Source organism: Bubalus bubalis, chromosome 12 (genome assembly GCF_019923935.1).
Source record: "Bubalus bubalis isolate 160015118507 breed Murrah chromosome 12, NDDB_SH_1, whole genome shotgun sequence".
Lineage (NCBI taxonomy): Eukaryota > Metazoa > Chordata > Mammalia > Artiodactyla > Bovidae > Bubalus > Bubalus bubalis.
In genome coordinates this window covers 70,801,136-70,820,355 of record NC_059168.1, presented here as the reverse complement: position 1 = coordinate 70,820,355, position 19,220 = coordinate 70,801,136, and the positions used below count along the sequence as shown (strand labels likewise).

The window sequence follows — 19,220 nt, the reverse complement described above, 5'->3', positions numbered from 1 at the left end:
AGTATGTTTCTAGAAACTTGTCCATTTCTTCTAGGTTGTCAAATTTGATGGCATATGATTGTAACATTTCCTTATGTTTTTGATATAATATGATAATGTTTTTGATACTGCAGTATTGGTTATTATGTCCCCTTTTTCATATCTTATTTTGTTTATCTGGGTTCTCTTTTCTTCTTGGTGAGCCTGGCCAGATGTTTGTCAATCTTGTTTACCCTTTCAAAGGATCAGCTCAGTCTTATTGATTTTTTTTTTTTCTATTTTTTAAATCTCTATTTTATTTATTTCCTCTCTGGTCTTTATTATATCCTTTCTTTTGCTGACTTTAGGTTTTGTCTGTTATTCTTTTTCTAATTCTTTTAAGTGGTAGGTTAGGTTGTTTGAGATTTTTCTTGTTTTTGAGGAAGGCCTCTATAGCTATGAACTTCTCTCTAAGAACTGTTTTTGCTGTATTCCGTAGATTTTGTATGGTTATGTCTCTGGATTGATAATGAAACAACAGCTTTCAGCATATTGAATGTATCTCAATATACACTTTGTATATTGTCCTTCACCTTTTCCTTTTTAGAACAGTGCCTCATGCCCTACTGTCTGCTTCATCTCTCCATAAAACTTAACTTCATTGGTGAAGTGAAGTAGACACTGGGCTAGATCTTTTGCTTATATATTATTCAATTTTTAAAAATGTATGAACTATAGAGTACAAGTATATCCTTGGTCATAAAAATCTTTTTTTCTTTTTTAAATTAAAACTTCTATTTACAGCAAAGACCAAAAACTTTCTTTGAAGAGCAGTTTACCCGCCACCCCCTCAGGCATGAAGCCTGAAAGACCAGGAGATGTGCTGAGTGGGACATTTCTCAAAGATCAGGGAAGAGTTGCTCCAGAACCTGTATTCCTCTGCTTGTGAAGATGCTGGCAAAGCCCAGGGAGGAGCCGTGGCAGTAGCAACCAGCCTGGTAATCTAGAGGTAGATCCAGGCTCCCACCTGGGATGCCTGGGGCTCAGGGCTATTGCTGATCACTAGAGAGGTCATCTTCCCATTTCACTTTCACTTCTTTTTAGTAGTGTCTAAATCAAACACTGGTTCTCAAACAATAGCCCATGGGCCAAATTCAGCCTTTACCTCTTTTTGTATGATCTGTGAGCTAAGAATGATATTTACATTTTTAGATTGATTTTTTTTTTTCCATGTGAACTTCTGGTTATTCCAGCATTTGTTGAACAGCTGTCTTTTCTCCCTTGTGTTGTCTTTGCACTCTTATCAGAGAGCAGTTGACTCTCTATGGGTCTATGTCTGGGAACTCGCTCTTGTTCCATGGATCTATTTGTCTGTTCTGCCAATATCACCCTGTAGCTTTATGGTAACTTTCGAAGATGGACAGCGTCCGTCCTCTGACTTTATTCTTCTCCTTCAATATTCTGTTGGCTATTCTGGGTATTTTTGCCTCTCCATATAAACTTTAAAATCAGTTTGTTGATATCCAGAAAGGCTTTTACATTTTTTTAATGGTTAAGAAAAATAAAAAGATATTTCATGGTACATGAAAATTATATAAAATTCAAATTTGTCTCTATAAAGTTAATTTGCTTACATATTATCTATTGTAGCTTTCATAGTACAAACAGAGCTGAGTATTTGTGACAGAGACGGCATAGTCAGAAAAATCTAAAAGACTGACTAGCCCTCTACCAGAAGTTGATTGAGCCCTGGTCTAGATCCTAGGCTGTTATTTACACTTAGTTTGGTTCTGAGCATGGCCCATGGGGCCAGACTCCCCGTTTTCAAATCCTTCCATCACCATTTGTTCACTGTGTCACCTTTAAAATGTCACTTACCCTTTCTGGGCCTGTTTCTTAACTGTAAGGTGGGGAGGATAGCATTTATCTCACAGTCATTGTGAAGATTAAATGAATTATTTCATGTAAGTGCTTAGAATAGGGCTGGGTGCCTAGAAACTGCGTATAAATATTGACTTCCATGCTTGTTTTTATCCTGGCTTAAAAAGAATATTACCAAAATGGTCTCAAATCTCTCCCCTGCTAATTCATCTACCCCACTACTTCCCAGAGTGATGATCATCTTAAAACACACCCTAATGCTCATCTCATCAAAGACCTGTCACAGCTTCCTGTTGCCTGTGGAGTAGCCTGGTGTTCACAGCTCCACAGCCTGGCTGCCATCTGTCGGTGCAGCCTCATCTACCTTGCCCTCCGGTTATGATCCCTGTGCTCCAGCCCTTTCAAGCACTCTGTGTTTGTCCACATCTCAGCACCTTCCCATCCTGTGGTTCTTTCTGCTCAGAAATATTTCTTCTGGGCATTTCCAAAGGGTCACCGAGATCTGGGGGCAGGACACAACCCACATTTCTGTTACGACTTCCTACGTGGAAATCAATGCCAGATTGCACTGTAGGCATGAAATGGAAATACACTCTTGACCCTCATTAAACTCCAGATAAATTCTTTTCAGGTTCAGGAAGCAAAACTGCAGAAGAAGGCTGGAGTGGAAAAGAAATCAAGTCCCCTGTCCCCAAGTCAGGCTTCCCTTTGGCCTTGTCTGATGCTGTCTGGGGGTTCTCGCATGGCATGCCCATTTAAGGAATGTGCACCCTGGACAGAGAACTGGGTGGAGAGAAACCAGAGGGAGCAAGGGAGCCAGATCTTTGATTACATATCAGTATCATAAATGTTTCTTGACTCTGTTGAAGTAAGCATCAAGATTATATATCAGTGTGAAAAAGAAAGTTCAAGATACAGCATTAAAGGAGCTTGTAGGATACAAGATTGCATCCACACTGATTACAACTGAATGGAAAGTGAGACTGATCAGGAGCCTGATGGTGGACATGAGTGTGAGCACATGAAACCACTCTTGGCTATAGGGGTGCTGTCACCGCGGGTGATTGTTTTCGTTCCTTTATTTAGAGTGCTGTTACTGTGCTATACCCTTATTTGTGTATTTAGAAAGCTAAAGGTTTGATGGGGAAACTCATTGGCTTATAAAGTGAATCTCTCATTGTACATAAAATTTTTTAAAAACCAAGTTTTAAAAGACTGGCACGAAGTAAGCTGGGACGAGAACAGTGTCTTAGCAGTCTCTCCACCTGCCTTTTCTTCCTCTTCATTTCATGTTCAGTAAGATGTCTGAAGACAACCCTTGTCCAGCTATTATGTACAGTCATGGCTACTGGGAATGCACTATTAGCTCTTGTCTTAAGCCCACATCACCCTTCAGACTGTTCCAGAATGTTCTCTGCTTTCCCTGATTCGTCCCGGATCCCCAAACAACAGCGGTTATTTGTCCAACATCACTCTCCCCTAGAGTTCTGCCCTTCACTAAGGAACCCACAAAGCAATCTGCAGTAATGTGTCTGTGCAAGATATAGGGTTATTGCTAACCCCTCCCAGATGACACTTTTGCTTCTCAACCTAGGGATTCTGCCTTAAGAGGCTGCATTAATGGATGTACAGGGTCCCAAACAATGGAGATGATAGTTGGAGGAATGGAACCTGGACTTTCATAACACAAGGCACATTAATGAGCAGGGCAAATAGGTAGGGTGGAGAGGAAAAGCACTGTCACGCAAGTGTATGTTCCTTGGTTCTTTGTCTCGTCACAACAAAGATTTGGAGCAATGGACGTTAAAGCCCTCGGCACGTCACAGCTCTCGGGTCTTGGACAAACCGTGCTACAGCTCTTAGGCAAATCAGTGTTATAGCTCTATTTTATTTAGAAGATAGCAGGGGAGAGAGAGAGAGAGAGAGAGAGATAAAGAGCGCATGCATGGGAGAGAGAGAGAGAGCGCGCGTGCAGGCACGCCGGATGTGAGAAAGTGCTTTGGCTCCTCCTCTTATATGTTTTTTCCTCCACCTGGGCCTGCCCTATGCAAATTGGGCTTAGCCAGGAGTGCTGTTTGTTCTGCCTGAAGTCTTCACTCTGGTCCTTGGACCTTCCTTTGACCTTCTTGTCTTTTGGCCACCGCCATTTTGGACTCCTTTTCCCTATTCTACCTACCTAACAGCACGAAAGCTGTGAATCTAGAGCAGGGAGTTAATTCCAGATAAATAACCAGGACAGTTTTTGCTTTCTTTTAGGAACGACCCAGGCCCATACTTCCCCTGGAGAGAACACATTGGAAGAGCAGCTGTGGCCAGAGGTAAGGGCTTTGTCTTCATGGGAGAGGTAGTGACTTCCCTTCTGAAGGATGAGTCCTAGTCTTGATACAAGTTGACAGGCCCTTCCCTGAGGCCTTGGGGGTATAGACTAGGTGAGCTGCTTCCCCAGGGACAGGCAGGTTACCTGGCAGAGTGGAGGCAGCATAACTGTAGCTCCTGGAATTTGGGGCTCAAAATCTCTTCAGACTGAGCAGGTAGTTCCCAGAAGTGCCCAGAAAGACTTATAAACAGCCTGGTTATCTCTGTGAACCTTGAAGCAGATGCTGTGAGTTATCCGAAGTCATTTGGGTGAGGTTTTCCCAGAACATCTACAAGATAAGAGTTGAGAGTAAATGCTTTATCTCTTACTGAAATCAGTAATTCATGAGAAATTAACTTGTGTCTCCTGGTGACAGATGTGCAACCAATTTACTGCACATTTTCCCCCATTGGAATATTTCCCCTTTTACTCTCAGTTCTGGGGAGAATACATATGACCTCCTTTCCCAAAGTCCTCCACCTGATTCACAGAAGTGGAGGCTGCTTTGGATGTACATGGGCATCTGAGGCAGCCAAGTGGTCTTGAAGACCAGCCCTCCCCACTACACACACTTGCTTTCAGCAGCCCCTCTGGGCTTGGGACACACTCTGTTCCAGTGGGGACACAAGAGTCTCCCAATTTCCACTTTATCCAATTCCCAGCTTTAAATAACATAATGCCCCATATACCCACTTTTGTATAAGCAATCAAATTTAAAGAAGGAAAGTAGATAATACAAAAAATATAACACCATAGAAGAGATTTAAAAATTTTTTAGTCTAGATATATTGGGTCTCTTCATGATTTCCTTTTTATTGTGATAAATTATACATAATATAAAATTGATCATTTTTGAGTGTACAGTTCAGTGACATTGAGTATATTCACATTGTTGTGTACCTGTCAGCACTTTGTATCTCCAGAACTTTCTCATTATCACCAGTTGGTTTTTATTCTTTATCCTGCCTCCCTCCCTCTCCACCCCACTGTTCTGAGGCATCCTTACTTGCCACCTCTAAAATCGTTCTCAACAGGCATATGTCTCCTTTTACTAAGTGAACTGGGTAAAGGGTTAAAATAGCATGACTATGGACAATTGTTGCTTCTGGATTTTGAGCCTCATAGAGTAAGCACATGGTCATCTCTACATCAAGCTTTCAAGACCTGTAACGTCCCCTTACAAGGCAGTTGATATTTCTGACATTTGGTTTCAGGGGCAGAGCCTGAAGAGTTTTTCATTCTTTTGCAACCCAGAGAATGTGCCTTCTCCAGGATCCAGTGTGCCTTCTAACTCAGGTACGTGACCCTGCACCACGAGCCAGGAAGGCCAGCGTCTTCTCTCTGGTGTGGCTGGCAGAGGCTTGAGCCCCACTCTACTTGCACCTTTGGCTGTTCACATCTTCCCTCTTCCCTGTTCTCAGTCCCTCCCCTTTTGATAGCCTCAGTCATTCCTATGGAGGGACATAGCCCAACACACCACTCAAGAGATAAAACCAACATGGCCCCATGGTGGTTTTACCTGGGTGAAGGCGACCCCTGGGAGCTCGCCTCCAGGTGGGTGGACCATGTCACAGGAGCTGTGGGTTGGATCTTGGCTATGCATGTACCTTCCCAATCCTGTAATGTAGCCGCAGTGGCTGCACTAGACATATTTTTTCTTATAATGGGTTAGGTTCATCTAATACCTGGATGCTATGAATGTTGCTGTTGAACTGGTCCTCTTCTCCACCTTTATCGTCTTACATGGCTGCCTTGTGGACTGTGTTTAATGGCTTTGTTTGCATTGTACTGGCTTACCAGGATTTCCAGTTAAGCATGCTATTCTTACTATTCTGTCACGTAAGAAGTGTGGTTAGAAAAAGAAATTGACATACTTCTTAGGAAGTGGCTTCTTTAGGAGGCTTACCCTTAAGGCCCCCATAACATGACCAAGGAATATATCAGTGGTTTCTAAGGAAACTTAATTTTAAGGATGCTAGTGACCCAAGTAGGTCGTGGAGACTTCCTGCAGCTTGTGTCTGATATTTATGAGTGTTAACAGGCTGTTCACAGCCCTGTTCTCTGGCAAGCCTCCAAGCCGACATGATCCCTTTTGAACCCAAATGGTTTTCATTTTACGGTATTGCTCTCTTATTAATGGTGGCCAAGAAACGCAGAGTCAAGGGATAGAGGGAAGTGAGAGGCAGAAAGAGTGCCAGGTGAGAAGGAAAGGAGGTCCGTGAGTAACTTTCCATGGGATACCTGCTTGGAGATCTTGAGACCAGTCAGCAGTGTGGCCTCCACTGAGGACTGAGCCTCTTTGGGGCAGGTTTAGGGCTTCCAGTGACATCTTGGTCTTCAGATTCCCCCTCCCATGGCCAACCTTGGGGCATTCTTGGGGTGAGGGCCTTGGGTCTGCTTCTCCCATTTGGCATCCTGGGCCTACATTGTGCAAAATGTAGATCTGATCTTCTTACATGGGTTCTTGTCTTTGCAGTTCACTCTCTGAGACCTTCTGATATTAAATTTGTGGCAGCCATTGGCAATGTGAGTATAGCAAGGAGATGGAGGTGGGAGGTGGGGTTTGGGACTGAAGATTCTTTGAATGAGCTCCTAGTAACCAGGAAGAATATTTCACTTGGGGAGAGAGAATATTCTCTGAACTGGAAAAATCCTAAAATCTAGGGTTCTGAGTTGATGATGTTGTTTTAAATTGAGTGACTCACTCTTTTTACATTAGGATGAATAAACTTTTGAACTTTCTCATGAGTAAATCAAACCTATTGATAAATAAGCCAAAGATCACACAGAATTTTAAAAGCAATCTCTTAAACTTTCTACTTATGAGATAAAGAAGAAAAATGGCCTTACCTGCTTGGCAAATTTTAAAAAATACACCCATCTTTGCTAATAACTTTGAAGTGGTATTGTTTTATGTGGTCAGGAACTGAGAAAGGGAGCAATAAGGGAAGGATGGAGAGAGGAGAGTGGGATAAGCAGGAAGAGCGGAGGCTTGGAGAGCAGAGCCGGTGTGATTTCCGGTCAGTCCTGGCTTCCCACAGCCCCACTGCTCTGGTCTCAGCACTGCTGCCCCACAAGTCCCAGCTGCATGGACCACTAGTCAGGTGTTCTCAGCTCTGCCCTGTACCCCTCACACCTGAACCAGTACACCCTCGCCTCTCCCCTTCCGTGTCTTCCTCCCATCTCTGCCCACCTCGTTTCCTTCCCCCTGTCCTCTGTGTCACTGCTGCCCTCTGCACCCCTGCAGCCTCAGCCCCTGCCCCTGGCCCAGGCTGCCTCCTTGCTGCAAACCCACCTCACTTCCCTGCACACAGCGCCGGCCATAGACTTCACATTAGAAAAACTGACCAGGGCCCAGTGAAATCTGCAGCCAGGGCTCTCACCCTTGTTCTTTGCTACTTGTGATGGTGGGGTTAAACCTGCACATGTGACGGTGTGTGTACGTGCGTGCACATGGATGAGGGTGAAGGCGGAGGTGTCCCGGGGGAGGGATGTAAAGGAGAGGTGGGAATAATGAGAAGAGAGATTTTCTGCCCCGAGGAGCACATTGCCGCTGCTGAGCCTGTATGTCCCTGAATGCTGACGGTGACATCGCAGAGCCCGGAGTGTGACACTGGCTGGAGGACTCGCGCATTCTCCTTCCTGAGGCAGGGAAATTCCCTGCAGGGAACTCTCCACTCCAAGCCAGGTTTCTAAAGTTAAACCAATCAGCGGTTTCCACTCTTTGGTCCTGGCTCTGAGAGAGTTCTTTGACTCATGAATTATTCAGCCTCACAGCTCCTGCTGTCACTCAGCTCACCCTCTCTCCTCCTGGGAACCCAGGGTGCTGGGAGATGCTTTCAGTCCATGATGGTCTCCCAGCCCCCGATCATTATCCTCAACCTTCAGGATAAGCCCCAAGAGCACAGTTCGTAGGAAGCTGCCTGCTTTTGTCTGCCCTGAGAGTCAGCTCTCATGAACTGAGCCTGGTTTATGAAAGACATCAGGATAGGGAAAGACAATGGAAGATAGTGAAATTAAAAAAAAGAAAGGTGGAAAGCCGGTGCTTTTGCTCCAAATTCCTGGAGCTTCCAAGGCCTAGCGCTTCCTTGTGACCGATGCCAGCACCTGTTTGTTTAATTGCTCTGGACTTCCTTTTCCTCACAGAGTGTTAAAGATCAGAGTCATCAAAATTGTTTTCAAACTAACACTTGTGACAGACGTTCATTATAGGGAAAAAATGAAAACACATGGAGATAGTATTAAAAAATGGAAGATCTCATTCATATCTCCTATTCTCTTGTCTCAACAGCCATATACAAACACACACACACTTCAATATATAGGGTGTGTGTGTGAGAGAGAAAGTGTGTATGACCTAAATAGGGTTACACTGCAGTATGCTACGGAGAAGACAATGGCACCCCACTCCAGTACTCTTGCCTGGAAAATCCATTGGATGAAGGAGCCTGGTAGGCTGCAGTCCATGGGGTCGTGAAGAGTCGGACACGACCGAGCAACTTCACTTTCACTTTTCACTTTCATGCATTGGAGAAGGAAATGGCAACCCACTCCGGTGTTCTCTCCTGGAGAGTCCCAGGGACAGGGGAGCCTGGGGGGCTGCCCTCTCTGGGGTCACACAGAGTCGGACACGACTGAAGCGACTTAGCAGCAGCAGCAGCAGTATGCTATCTGTGACTTTTATCCCTCTTAACTAAGAGTCACAGACATTTGCCATGCTAGGGAGGTTATAATCCACTCTATCAAATTCCTCAAAGCCAGGGCTTGCGTCTCAGTTATGTGTCTCTAGGGCCACAGAACATGCAGCCAGTGAAGAGCATGGGGGGGAAATGGCCAGCAGTTGGCAAAATGGCGGCAGAGGAGTTTGCTGGGTTTGTTCCAGCCTTCCCCTCTGTGACCTCTCCCTGAGCTCTCCCATACTCTCTCTACCTTGTTCCTCTTGTTCTCTCCCTTCCTCTTCCTCACCACCCCCATCCAGCTTTTCTGAGGAAAACCTCTACTGTCAGTCAGGTCCACTTTGGCCAGGCACAGGCTGACCCCTTTGCCTCAGCCCCAGAGCCAGGCCTCCCTCAGGACTTCACCTGACTTGTATTTGCATGTGGTTTTCTGTTTAATGTGTTACCTTCCCTCAGAAAACTTTTTCAAGCTCCCTCTTGTTGAAAAGAAGAGAGGACTCCATCCCAGAGAGATGTCAGCCTGCCCTCCCCAGAGGGAACCAGAGGTGTGGCCCATTTTTACAGACTGACTGGCTGTCTTTGAAGCTGGGTTCTTAAGGACAGGCAGGCCCTTTAAAGGGAAGCAGCAGCAGGCTGGGTGTAAGGTAATGAGGGTACGTTGTCACCTGTGATCACCACACCTGGAGACACTGTCTTCTAGGAGTTTTGAGAGAGAGAATTTGTGTCAGAACCTGTGAAAATACTACTATTGACAACAGCTAGTATGTGCTGAACATTTTCAGTGTTCTGGGCACAATTCCAAGCATCTCTGTGCTTAGTCGACTTTGTGTGACCTCATGGACTGTGCCTGCCAGGATCCTCTGTCCATGGGATATTCCAAGCAAGAATACTGGAATGGGTTGCCATTTCCTCCTCCAGGGGATCTTCCCAACCCAAGGATCAAACCTGCATCTCTTATGTCTCCTGCATTGGCAGGCAGGTTCTTTACCACTAACACCATCTGGGAAGCCCCCAAGCATCTCTGGGACCTCATAAAAGACAAGATTCTCATGGTCTCACCTCAGCCCTATGACCAGGGAAACTCTCCAACTGAGTCCTGTATGGTTCAGCTTTTACCAAGAGGACAATCAAACACTTACATTGTTCATTCAAAAAATAGTATCAAGTGAGTATTTATTGAGTACTTATGATGCATCAGATGCTGTTCTAGGTCTGAGGAATATAAAACAGAGGCAAATTCCTGCCCTCCTGGAGTTTTCATTCTAGGCAAGGGAGACAGACCACACACATTTTAGATTGTGTATTAGATTATCTAATTATTTTAGCATATGGAAAGTCACAATGAAACAACTTATTGTGTTTCTATGAAGGATGTTAACATTCTACAAAGACACGTTTAAATCTAAGCTCTCCCACCCAGTTTTCTAATCTGAAGAAAACTTTTATACCTGTCATTCCCTGAGTTTGGTCCAGCAAGCTTTGGAGAAAATTTAACATCCTTTCTTCTCTCCCTGAAAAATGAATGCAGGCAGGTCTGGCCATTTTCTGGATCCAGGGATTCCCTTTTGGTGGTGGGAGGGGGTGTACGGCAGGCAGCTGGGGTCTCCCCAGGACAGGCTCTGCCACCTTCCCTGGCTGGGCTGCTCACACCCCATATCTTTTCCAGCCTCCAGACTCAGGGACGGACGACCTGGAGGAACAAGAATGGTAATTGTTTGGGAACCCCAGAGCAACAGAGCTGAGCTGAGCCTCCAGGTTGATCAGCTCTTGTTGTCTCCCTGCTTCATTGGTGGGGAGACCTGAGGGCCAGGGAGGAGATGCCTGCTCCAGGCTCCCTTAGGGGCAGGCAGAAGAGTGGAGACCAGAACACAAACTCCTGCCTCTTCATCCAGCGTTCTGTGCGGGAATCCCCCTGGCTCCCTGGGGTGAATAAGGGAGGAACAGCGGGAAGGGCTGAGTAAGAGGTTCTTGCTCTTCCTCCAGCCTCTGTGCTCTGCTCTGGCGGATGCAAGCAGAGTTGGACCAGGGTCAGGCTCGTTCTACGTGGTGGTCTGTGTCCTCTTCCAACTTGGGACCAGACTAGAGGGGCGGGGAGGAGGGTCCAGAGCTGCTCACCCCATTTTGGCAGCTCCATTGGCCTCTGAGGTGTGCCTCTGTCTCCAGGAAGGATAAATCCAGAATCAGAGCAATGCTGAGCCAAAGCCTGTTGTGAAAGAGACCACAGCAGTTGAGGGCAAGCATTGCTAGGTGACAAACTCAGGCTGACATTTGTATGTTTGTTCTACTTGCAGGACTGAAAAGCAGGAGCCGCAAGCGTGCATGGGAGTGGTGACTGGTGAGTTCGGTGTTTTCATGGCTGGAATCCAGATTGTCCCTGTCCCTCCCAACACAGCAGCCCTTTGGTCAAAGAAGAGGATGTGCCCTACTGGCCACATTGTGGCAGGGCCTGAGGAAAGGGGAGGCATTCTGAGAGGACAGAGAGGGAGCCAGAGTGTGAAGAGTCACGTCCCTTGAAAGGAAGGCGTGAGAGATGTGTCCGAGGGTCCCTGAGTGAGAAGACTCCAAGAGACACAGGGTTAAGGTTAAGGGATGTAGGAGAGGGGTCAGGGTGCCTGGGCCCAAATCCCGAGGCGGCTTCTCCCCCAGGACCCCAAGGCGGGACTTACAGCACTTTGTCTGGAAACTGTCCACCATTCACTGCCCCCACCACCACACCCAGGAGAAGACCCAGCTCCAATTATCAGTTCATTTCATTTTGTAGTAACTCCCCTTACTTACAAAACAGATATATCAATTGGCTTCAGCAAAGTGAAATGAAAAGAATGAAAACTAACCATAATCCCTCCATCTAGAGATAATCATTGGGGTTCCCTGGTGGCTCAGATGGTAAAGAATCTGCCTGCAATGCAGGAGATCTGGGTTTGATCCCTGGGTCAGGAAGATCCCCTGGAGGAGGAAATGGCAACCTACTCCAATATTCTTACCTGGAGAATTCCATGGACAGAGGAGCCTGGCATCTACAGTCCATGGAGTCAGATAATCAGTAACCCAGATCTTCCGCATTGTAGACAGATGCTTTACTGTCTGAGCCACCAGGGAAGTCCATTAACATTTTGGCCTTTTATATATTAATGTGCTTAGGAATATGTTATATGTAGCATGTTTCTTTTTCTTTTTTTTTTTACTTAATATCAGAGGTACCTTGCAACTCGATTAAGTCATCCTGAAACCCCTGAGTGCCTTAACGCCAGCTGAATTAGCCTGGTGGTAGAGTCACCTATGGCTGGTGTTCAGAAGCCAAGAGCAAGAATACCACTTTTCACTCCATAATTAGAGTGAAAAGACTCGGGTGGCAATGCAAATGCTCTCCTGAGCTGACACTCGAGCAGAGCATAATAACAAGTGAGGTAACTGGTGCCCTGTCAGTTCAGCCCATGAATGTCACCAAGGACCTGGGAATTATGAGGCTCCCTGCAAAGTGAGGGATAAATAAGACGCTGGTCCTGCCATCTGCCCTTGCCATCCATCAGGGGAGGCAGAGGCCTGGTGTCCAGCCCTCCAGGATCTGATTGACAGGTGAGGGGACATTGGTGGCCAAAGTGGTGGAGGGGTCCTCTTGCAAAGGGTCAAGGGTTCAGAAGGAGTGGGCCCCTGTGACTTGGTGACTATCTCAGCTTAGGCTAGGTTTGGCCCTATTTACCTTTAACTGGTAGGAAAATAGAAATGAAATGGTGTATTTGGGAGAGTCTAGGAAGATGGGATGTAGTTTAGATCCTGAAACCGTAAGCACAGCTATGGCTTTACCTGATTTCTAAGTCTGTCTCCATTTTGGGGGTCCCTGCCCCACCTGGTAACAAATCCTGCTAGCCCCCCATTAAGTACAGCATGGCCAGGAGCCCCACTGGCCAGAGGAGCAGCAGAAGGCAGGGCAGTGAGGGCAGGGTGCACCTGCGTGCCCTTAGGGACAGGACTCACCTGGAGCTGGCAGTGAAGCCAGTCTAGCTAAGAGGGATGGGCCAGGGAGGGGGCGATATTGGGTAGTCGAGCCCACAGAGGAGCAACTGGTCTTTCAGAAGAAAGTGCTACAGGGGCATCGAGGCCCAAGCTCAGCCCATCTGTCCTTCAACCCCAGAACCTTAGAGCTCTTCCAGTCTAGCTGTGTCCTCTCACCCACCACAGCCATTGTGCCATTGTGCAGATGGGAAAACTGAGTCTCAGGGAGGTAAACAGACCTTCCCAAAGTTACACGGTCAGTATGTGGCAGAGTCCCTAGGAACCCAGGTGGCCCAGCCCCACAGCCCCCGTCCTTTGTTCTGACTCCAGAGAGGGGTAACCAAGACAGAGCAGGTGCCAGCAGCCCTAGAATAAAATAACGGGCAGGTTGGTGTGAAAAGACCCAAGGCCATGTTTGATCACAAAGAAGCAGTGTTTTACAAACGCCCTTAATTTGGTCTTCCCTAGTGGCTCAGCTGGTAAAGAATCCACCTGCAATGTGGGAGACCTGGGTTCCATCCCTGGGTTGGGAAGATCCCCTGGAGAAGGGAATGGCTACCCACTCCAGTATTCTGGCTTGGAGAATTCCATGGACTGTATAGTCTATGGAGTCACAGAGAGTCAGACAGGACTGAACGACTTTCAACAGCAGGCTGTTTTGTTATTCATCCTCGCAGAACCTCCTGATGTGAGGAAGAGAAAGTGCCCCAACCCCCACCAACTCACAACCACACTGACCCTGTCACCTTCAGCACTGGGTTCCCACCACGCGTGGGGGATGGGCTCTGTCTGTAGGCTGGTCAGGGCGCCATAAAGGAGGCTCATGAGTTTGGGTTGAGGATGAAGAAGTTGTGGCCCCAGGTGACTGAGGGGGCTGCCCAAGCAGACGAAGCCCAGTGGATGACTCCGGCTCTCCTGCACCTTCTCTCTCTGCTACCTGCACAGTGTCAGCTTCCTTCAAAAGCAGCCCCTCTAAAGCTGTCTTTTGGATTCTGCCCCCAAAAGCCCCAGGCACTTGTGGATGGGGGCGGTAGAAAGAGAGGCCAGGGAGGGGGACACCACTTCGCTGCCGTGACACTCTCCCTGTCTGCCCTCTCCTCTCTCTGGAGCAGACACAGCCTAACTGCTCCTGACAGCACTATTTTTAGCGGTCCTCTGGCTGTCAGCTCTGGGACGCGTCTTCTGCGTGCTCCCCGGAGCCTTCCTGCTCTGCTGTCACTCTCAGGAGGAGGGAGGGCAGGGAGGCAGCCTGCCAAGACCCCCATCCCAGCACACTTTCCCTACTGAGTACGCAGCGCAGGACAGTGAAGAACTGTGGGATCTGAGTGCTCAGGCTCAGATCCCAGCCACCTCGGGTGGCTGGTGTAGCCTCCCCCAGCCTCAGTTTCCCTTCACACACACACACACACACCCCTCAGGGCTTAGCACTTGGCTGGCCTGGCACCCGATGGATGCTCCTTTTTCTCAACTCTGTTCACTTCTAAGGGCCTGCTACAAGGTGGACCTCATAGCCCAAGGCAGGTCATGCTTTGGGACAGGGGCAGTGACCCTGACACCTCACCCCAGAGTGGGTCAATCTTTACAGGTGATCGCCGGCTGCTGGGACCACAGCCTCAAACCAGCTCTCTCTTTAGTCCTTTCAGATGTCATCAGACACTTCAGCCCATCTGTTCTGAAGCCCATATGCACCCTTGGGATGGGAGTGGTACACCATGATGCTGCTGAGTAAGTTCTTTTTCTGGCTCTCTGCAGGGCTGGGCACCCTGTCGTCCTCGGCATCTAGATGGGAGGATTTGATGGGGGGTGGGGTTGGGGGGAGGGTGGTGGTGCTGGAAGAGTCAAAGAGGCTTTAAAAGAGAGATCTGTGTTAAGTCACAGCCAAAATGTGTCTTCTGTGCTGACTTTAGTCTGTTGATGGGCCTAATAAAAAAATCAGGTCAGTGTCTGCCTTCCAGGACGCAGGAGGGGTGCAGTGCGGCCTCCTGCTCAGAGCTTTGCATGTAGGCTGGGGCAAGCGGCAAGCTTTCAGCCCCTGACAAAGTTGTGTTTAACTGACTTTTCTCTTGACTCCCTTCCCTCTGTGCAGAGATTTGTGGATTCAGGCAAAAGACCTGGTGAGGAACATGAAAGAGAACCAGGTGAGAACCCATCTGACTCTGCTGGGGGCTGTTCTATCTGCTGGGAGGCCATCAGACCAAAGACACCAGGCAACCAAGGCCCTGCAGCCATCATGCCCTGAGCGTGGCAACCAGTGTGGCCTGGGCCCTCCAAGAACACCCCTGCCCCTGGTATCCTCTGGAGGCCAGTAGAACACAGGGCCTCTTCTCATATCCCCAGTTTGGTCCTGTCAAAGTCGGCAGATGAACTAAATAACTTCTTGCTCAGCGAGGTGGTTGAAATCTAGGGTTCTAGAGGGACACCTGCTGGAGGGTGAATCCTGAATTTCCACCTATTAGCTGTGTGATGCTGGGTAAGGCACTTAACCTGTGTGATGCTGGGTAAGGCACTTAACCTCGCTAAGCCTCAGTTTTCCCTTTTATGAAATGAGGGTAATACGAGGGCCTGCAGCGCAGGGCTTGGGGTGGATTCAGCGAGGTGCTGGGTGCGCCCAGCACAGAGGCAGTGCCCAGTGCCAGCCCACAGCTGCCATTGTCACTGAAGAGACTGCTCCTGTCATCATTAATCATCACACCCATTCTAGTTCTTGGGTGGAGGCTTCTGTCACATGCATCCTGGGGCCCTAGTGCCCACTCTCCTAGCAGTGTAGACACCCTTTACTCAGAAGCTCACATATGGGTTTGTAATAAGCCGCCTCTAATCTTTTGTGCTCTCCTTATGGACAAGTATCAAATCCAGGCAAGATTTGCTACCAAGCTAGCTTTTAATGAGGGACTTAGCCTGAACCACTGGAACCAAGGGAAGCCACTGTCTCAGCCAGCCATGCATTCATTAAAGAGTCAGGGTGTTCAAGTCAGGTCATCCCAATTTATACAAGGAGAGGGGCAAATATAGGAGCAATGCTATAAAGAGTGGCTTCTTCCAAACTAGAGACTTCTCAAATTTCTGGAATGATCATAACATTCTGGAAAATGGCCAGAGATCTTGAATCAAATCCTGTCATTTTACAGATGAGGAAACTGAAGCCCCAGAAAGTCTTATGACCTGTTTGAGTTCACAGCCAGTTATGCTATGCTATGCTAAGTCACTTCAGTCGTGTCCGACTCGGTGTGACCCCATAGACGGCAGCCATCAGGCTCCCCCGTCCCTGAGATTCTCCAGGCAAGAACACTGGAGTGGGTTGCCATTTCCTTCCCCAATGCATGAAAGTGAAAAGTGAAAGCGAAGTCGCTCAGTCGTGTCCAACTCCTAGCGACCCCATGGACTGCAGCCCACCAGGCTCCTCCATCCATGGGACTCTCCAGGCAAGAGTACTGGAGTGGGGTGCCAGTTAGTTAGAGCTAAAATCAAAAGTGCCTGATTCACATCCAGTGCTCCTCTGGAGCACCATACTGCCTCTTACAAAACAGAAGTTTGTTTTTTGTTCCACAAGTAACACATGTTCATTAGAGAAAGATCAGAAAACACAGATAAACAAAAGAATACTAAAACCATCCTAAACCATCCTTAAACTTGATATCTAGAGATAATTACTGTTGACAGTTGGTGTATATTCCGCTCCATAATTTTTCCAAGCACATACATTTGTATACATTTTATAAAATAGCCGTTACTTGATGTATATACTTTTTACAGTCTGCTTTTCTTGATATCATATTTCTGCTGATGGCAGTTATGCTTTCCAGCACTGTTTGAACAGTCACATGATATTTCATGTCATGAGCATTCCATAGTTTACACAGCAATCCTCTGTTTTAGACATTTATTTGTTTCCAACTTTTGAGTCTTATGACAAGGCTTCATCATTGTAGCTAAGTCTTTCACATATCCATTTCCTTAAGACTCATTTTTGGAAATGGATTGTTGGATCTAATGATAAGCCTCTTAAAAAAGTTTTGATGAATTTTTCCATATTGCCTTCTAGAGCAGGGATTGAACCCGGGTCTCCCACGTTGCAGGCAGATTCTTTATCATCTGAGCCACTGATCTTGGGGATTCTGATCTAGCGGATGCTAAAGTTCTATAACTTTAAATGCCTACCCTACATGTCTCCTTTTGAAAAAATCGATACATATGTTTTGGGGAGGGGGTTGTATGAAATCGAAAGGCACGCAAAGAGAGAAGCTCTTTTGGCACCAGGATTCCCTGCCATCTTTTTCATGCTATCATCCTTTATTTCTTTTTTACAGCAACTTGACTTTCAAAATGATTGGAAGCTCATCAATGTGTTCTTCAGTAATGCTAGCCAGTGCCACCTGTGTTCCTCCACCCAACAGGTAAACCACAGGCGGGAGGCAGAGGGATTGCCGATGCTGGGGTGGGTGCCGAGTGAATCAACTAAACCTGACTGATCTGCACCTGGCAGGCTGGGCCTGATGGCACATATTTCCAAGTTAGGGCAGGCAGGTAGACAGACGGACAGATATCTAAGAGTCAAGGAACCATATTGAGGGACATGCATATATGCATGCTTAGTCGCCCAGTTGTGTCTAACTCTTTGCGACCCTATGGACTGCGGCTGCCAGACTCTTCTGTCCATGGGGATTCTCCAGGCAGGAATACTGGAGTGGAATCTTTGCAACCCAGGGATCAAAACCATATCTCCTGCATTGCAAGAGGATTCTTTACCACTGAGCTATGGGGGAATTTTTAACTTACCATCCTATCAGGAAAAGGGAACCATGATATAGACAAACAGAGCCAATGATCATTCTACAACTGAGGAAAATTCACTTTCTGATAAAAGATCATTTTGCCTCTTGTAGCTCCAATTTTATTTAAATGCTGACATCAGGAGTTAAAGCGGGATCTGTACTTTTGGCATTGCCTCTTAACTAGTTTACTGTGAACTCCAGTTTTAAAGGAAAGTTGTTGAGTTGTTCATATAGGTTGACTATATTGTCAAGGCTCTTTGGCATTCCCAGGAATGGGATATGAAATATGTGACTTTTAAAATATTTTATGTAGCTGACTGTGACTTACGTCTTTATTGAAGAGTGTCTAGGTTAGGATCAGTTGAAGGTGAAAGTGTTAGCTCTGGTGACATTAATGGCACACGGATGATTCTCCAGGAGCCTGCTTGCCTCCAGGGTGGCCCCACCACTTACGACAGTTCAAGTGCCTGCCCGCTGTCCTTTCAGCCACCTTCCAGGGCCTCCACCAGGCCCTGGCACAAGCAAGGGTGAAGTTTCTTGGGTGCTGTCCTCTTATTTTCTGTGCCCCTCTCCCAAACACATACTCATGCCTTCTTCCAAATGCTCCACGAATCCCGGCCTACCATCAAAACTCCACTTCCTTTAGTGATATTGGGCATGCAGATCTTGAATCTTGTTCTACGTCACTTCTGTCTTCTCCCATGGCAAGTGAAATTTACATTATCTGTTTATTCTTGGCACCCTCCACTTAGGCCATCACGCAAACCAGCATGTACTCATGAATTTACACATTCATGCACTGAATGCTCAAACAAGCGATGAGGCATTGCTGTATTCCTCTGTATATCCACTCATGCATCCATTCATCCGTCCATCAGTTATCTATTCATGCATAACTTCACTCTTTCTTCTTACATGCAGGCACATATTATGGTATTTATGATGAGTTGTTCATGCTAACATTTGACTTTTTAAATATTTGAATGTATTCATTAACACTTATACTCATTCATGATTTCTTCCATACATTTTATCTCGGCTTCAAGCATTGCTGCATGAATTCTTGCATTCTTTCATGTATTTATTCCTTCAATACATTACATTGATTCTTAAATATGTACACAATATATTCCTGTGTGCATGTGTCCATTTATGTATTATTTACTTTTTTAATTTCTAACTATGCAAGTAGTGCACAGATGCTTTCTCCTTTTAAAAATGAAGCATTACAGTTAAAGCTAAAATATTCTTTAGCCAGCACCTCTGATCCTCTCACTTTTTTCTCCCAAGTATTTTGCACATCTGTAATTCCTAGTATTCCTTTATGGGTGTGTATATGAGAGAGGTTTAATATAAATAGTGTTATATTGTATCTACTATTGAATAATTTTTTTCACTAAATATTTTTGAGATCTAGTCATTATGATACTTATAGATTAAATTTATTCCTTTAATTGCTAAACAATATCCCATAGTGTATGTTTACCAGATTTTATTTTGCTATTTCTATATTGGTGACCATTTAGGTGTTTCTAGTGTTTCACTATTGTAAACAATCTTGTTCATTTACTTGAACATAATGTT

At 46.4% G+C, this 19,220-nt stretch overlaps 1 protein-coding gene across 3 annotated transcripts in view; it reads left to right on the top strand.

Moving 5' to 3' along the window:
• The window catches only part of PLB1 (phospholipase B1), a 132,466-nt gene that overhangs the window by 24,835 nt on the left and 88,411 nt on the right, over positions 1 to 19,220 (top strand). For all 3 annotated transcript variants that reach the window (XM_025261323.2, XM_044926117.1, XM_044926118.1), the window contains 8 exons: positions 4,096 to 4,157; positions 5,410 to 5,491; positions 6,672 to 6,721; positions 10,538 to 10,578; positions 11,163 to 11,206; positions 14,499 to 14,589; positions 14,951 to 15,002; positions 17,172 to 17,258. In XM_025261323.2, the coding sequence (XP_025117108.1) occupies positions 4,096 to 4,157; positions 5,410 to 5,491; positions 6,672 to 6,721; positions 10,538 to 10,578; positions 11,163 to 11,206; positions 14,499 to 14,589; positions 14,951 to 15,002; positions 17,172 to 17,258 (509 nt within the window). The remainder of the gene's footprint in view (positions 1 to 4,095; positions 4,158 to 5,409; positions 5,492 to 6,671; positions 6,722 to 10,537; positions 10,579 to 11,162; positions 11,207 to 14,498; positions 14,590 to 14,950; positions 15,003 to 17,171; positions 17,259 to 19,220) is intronic.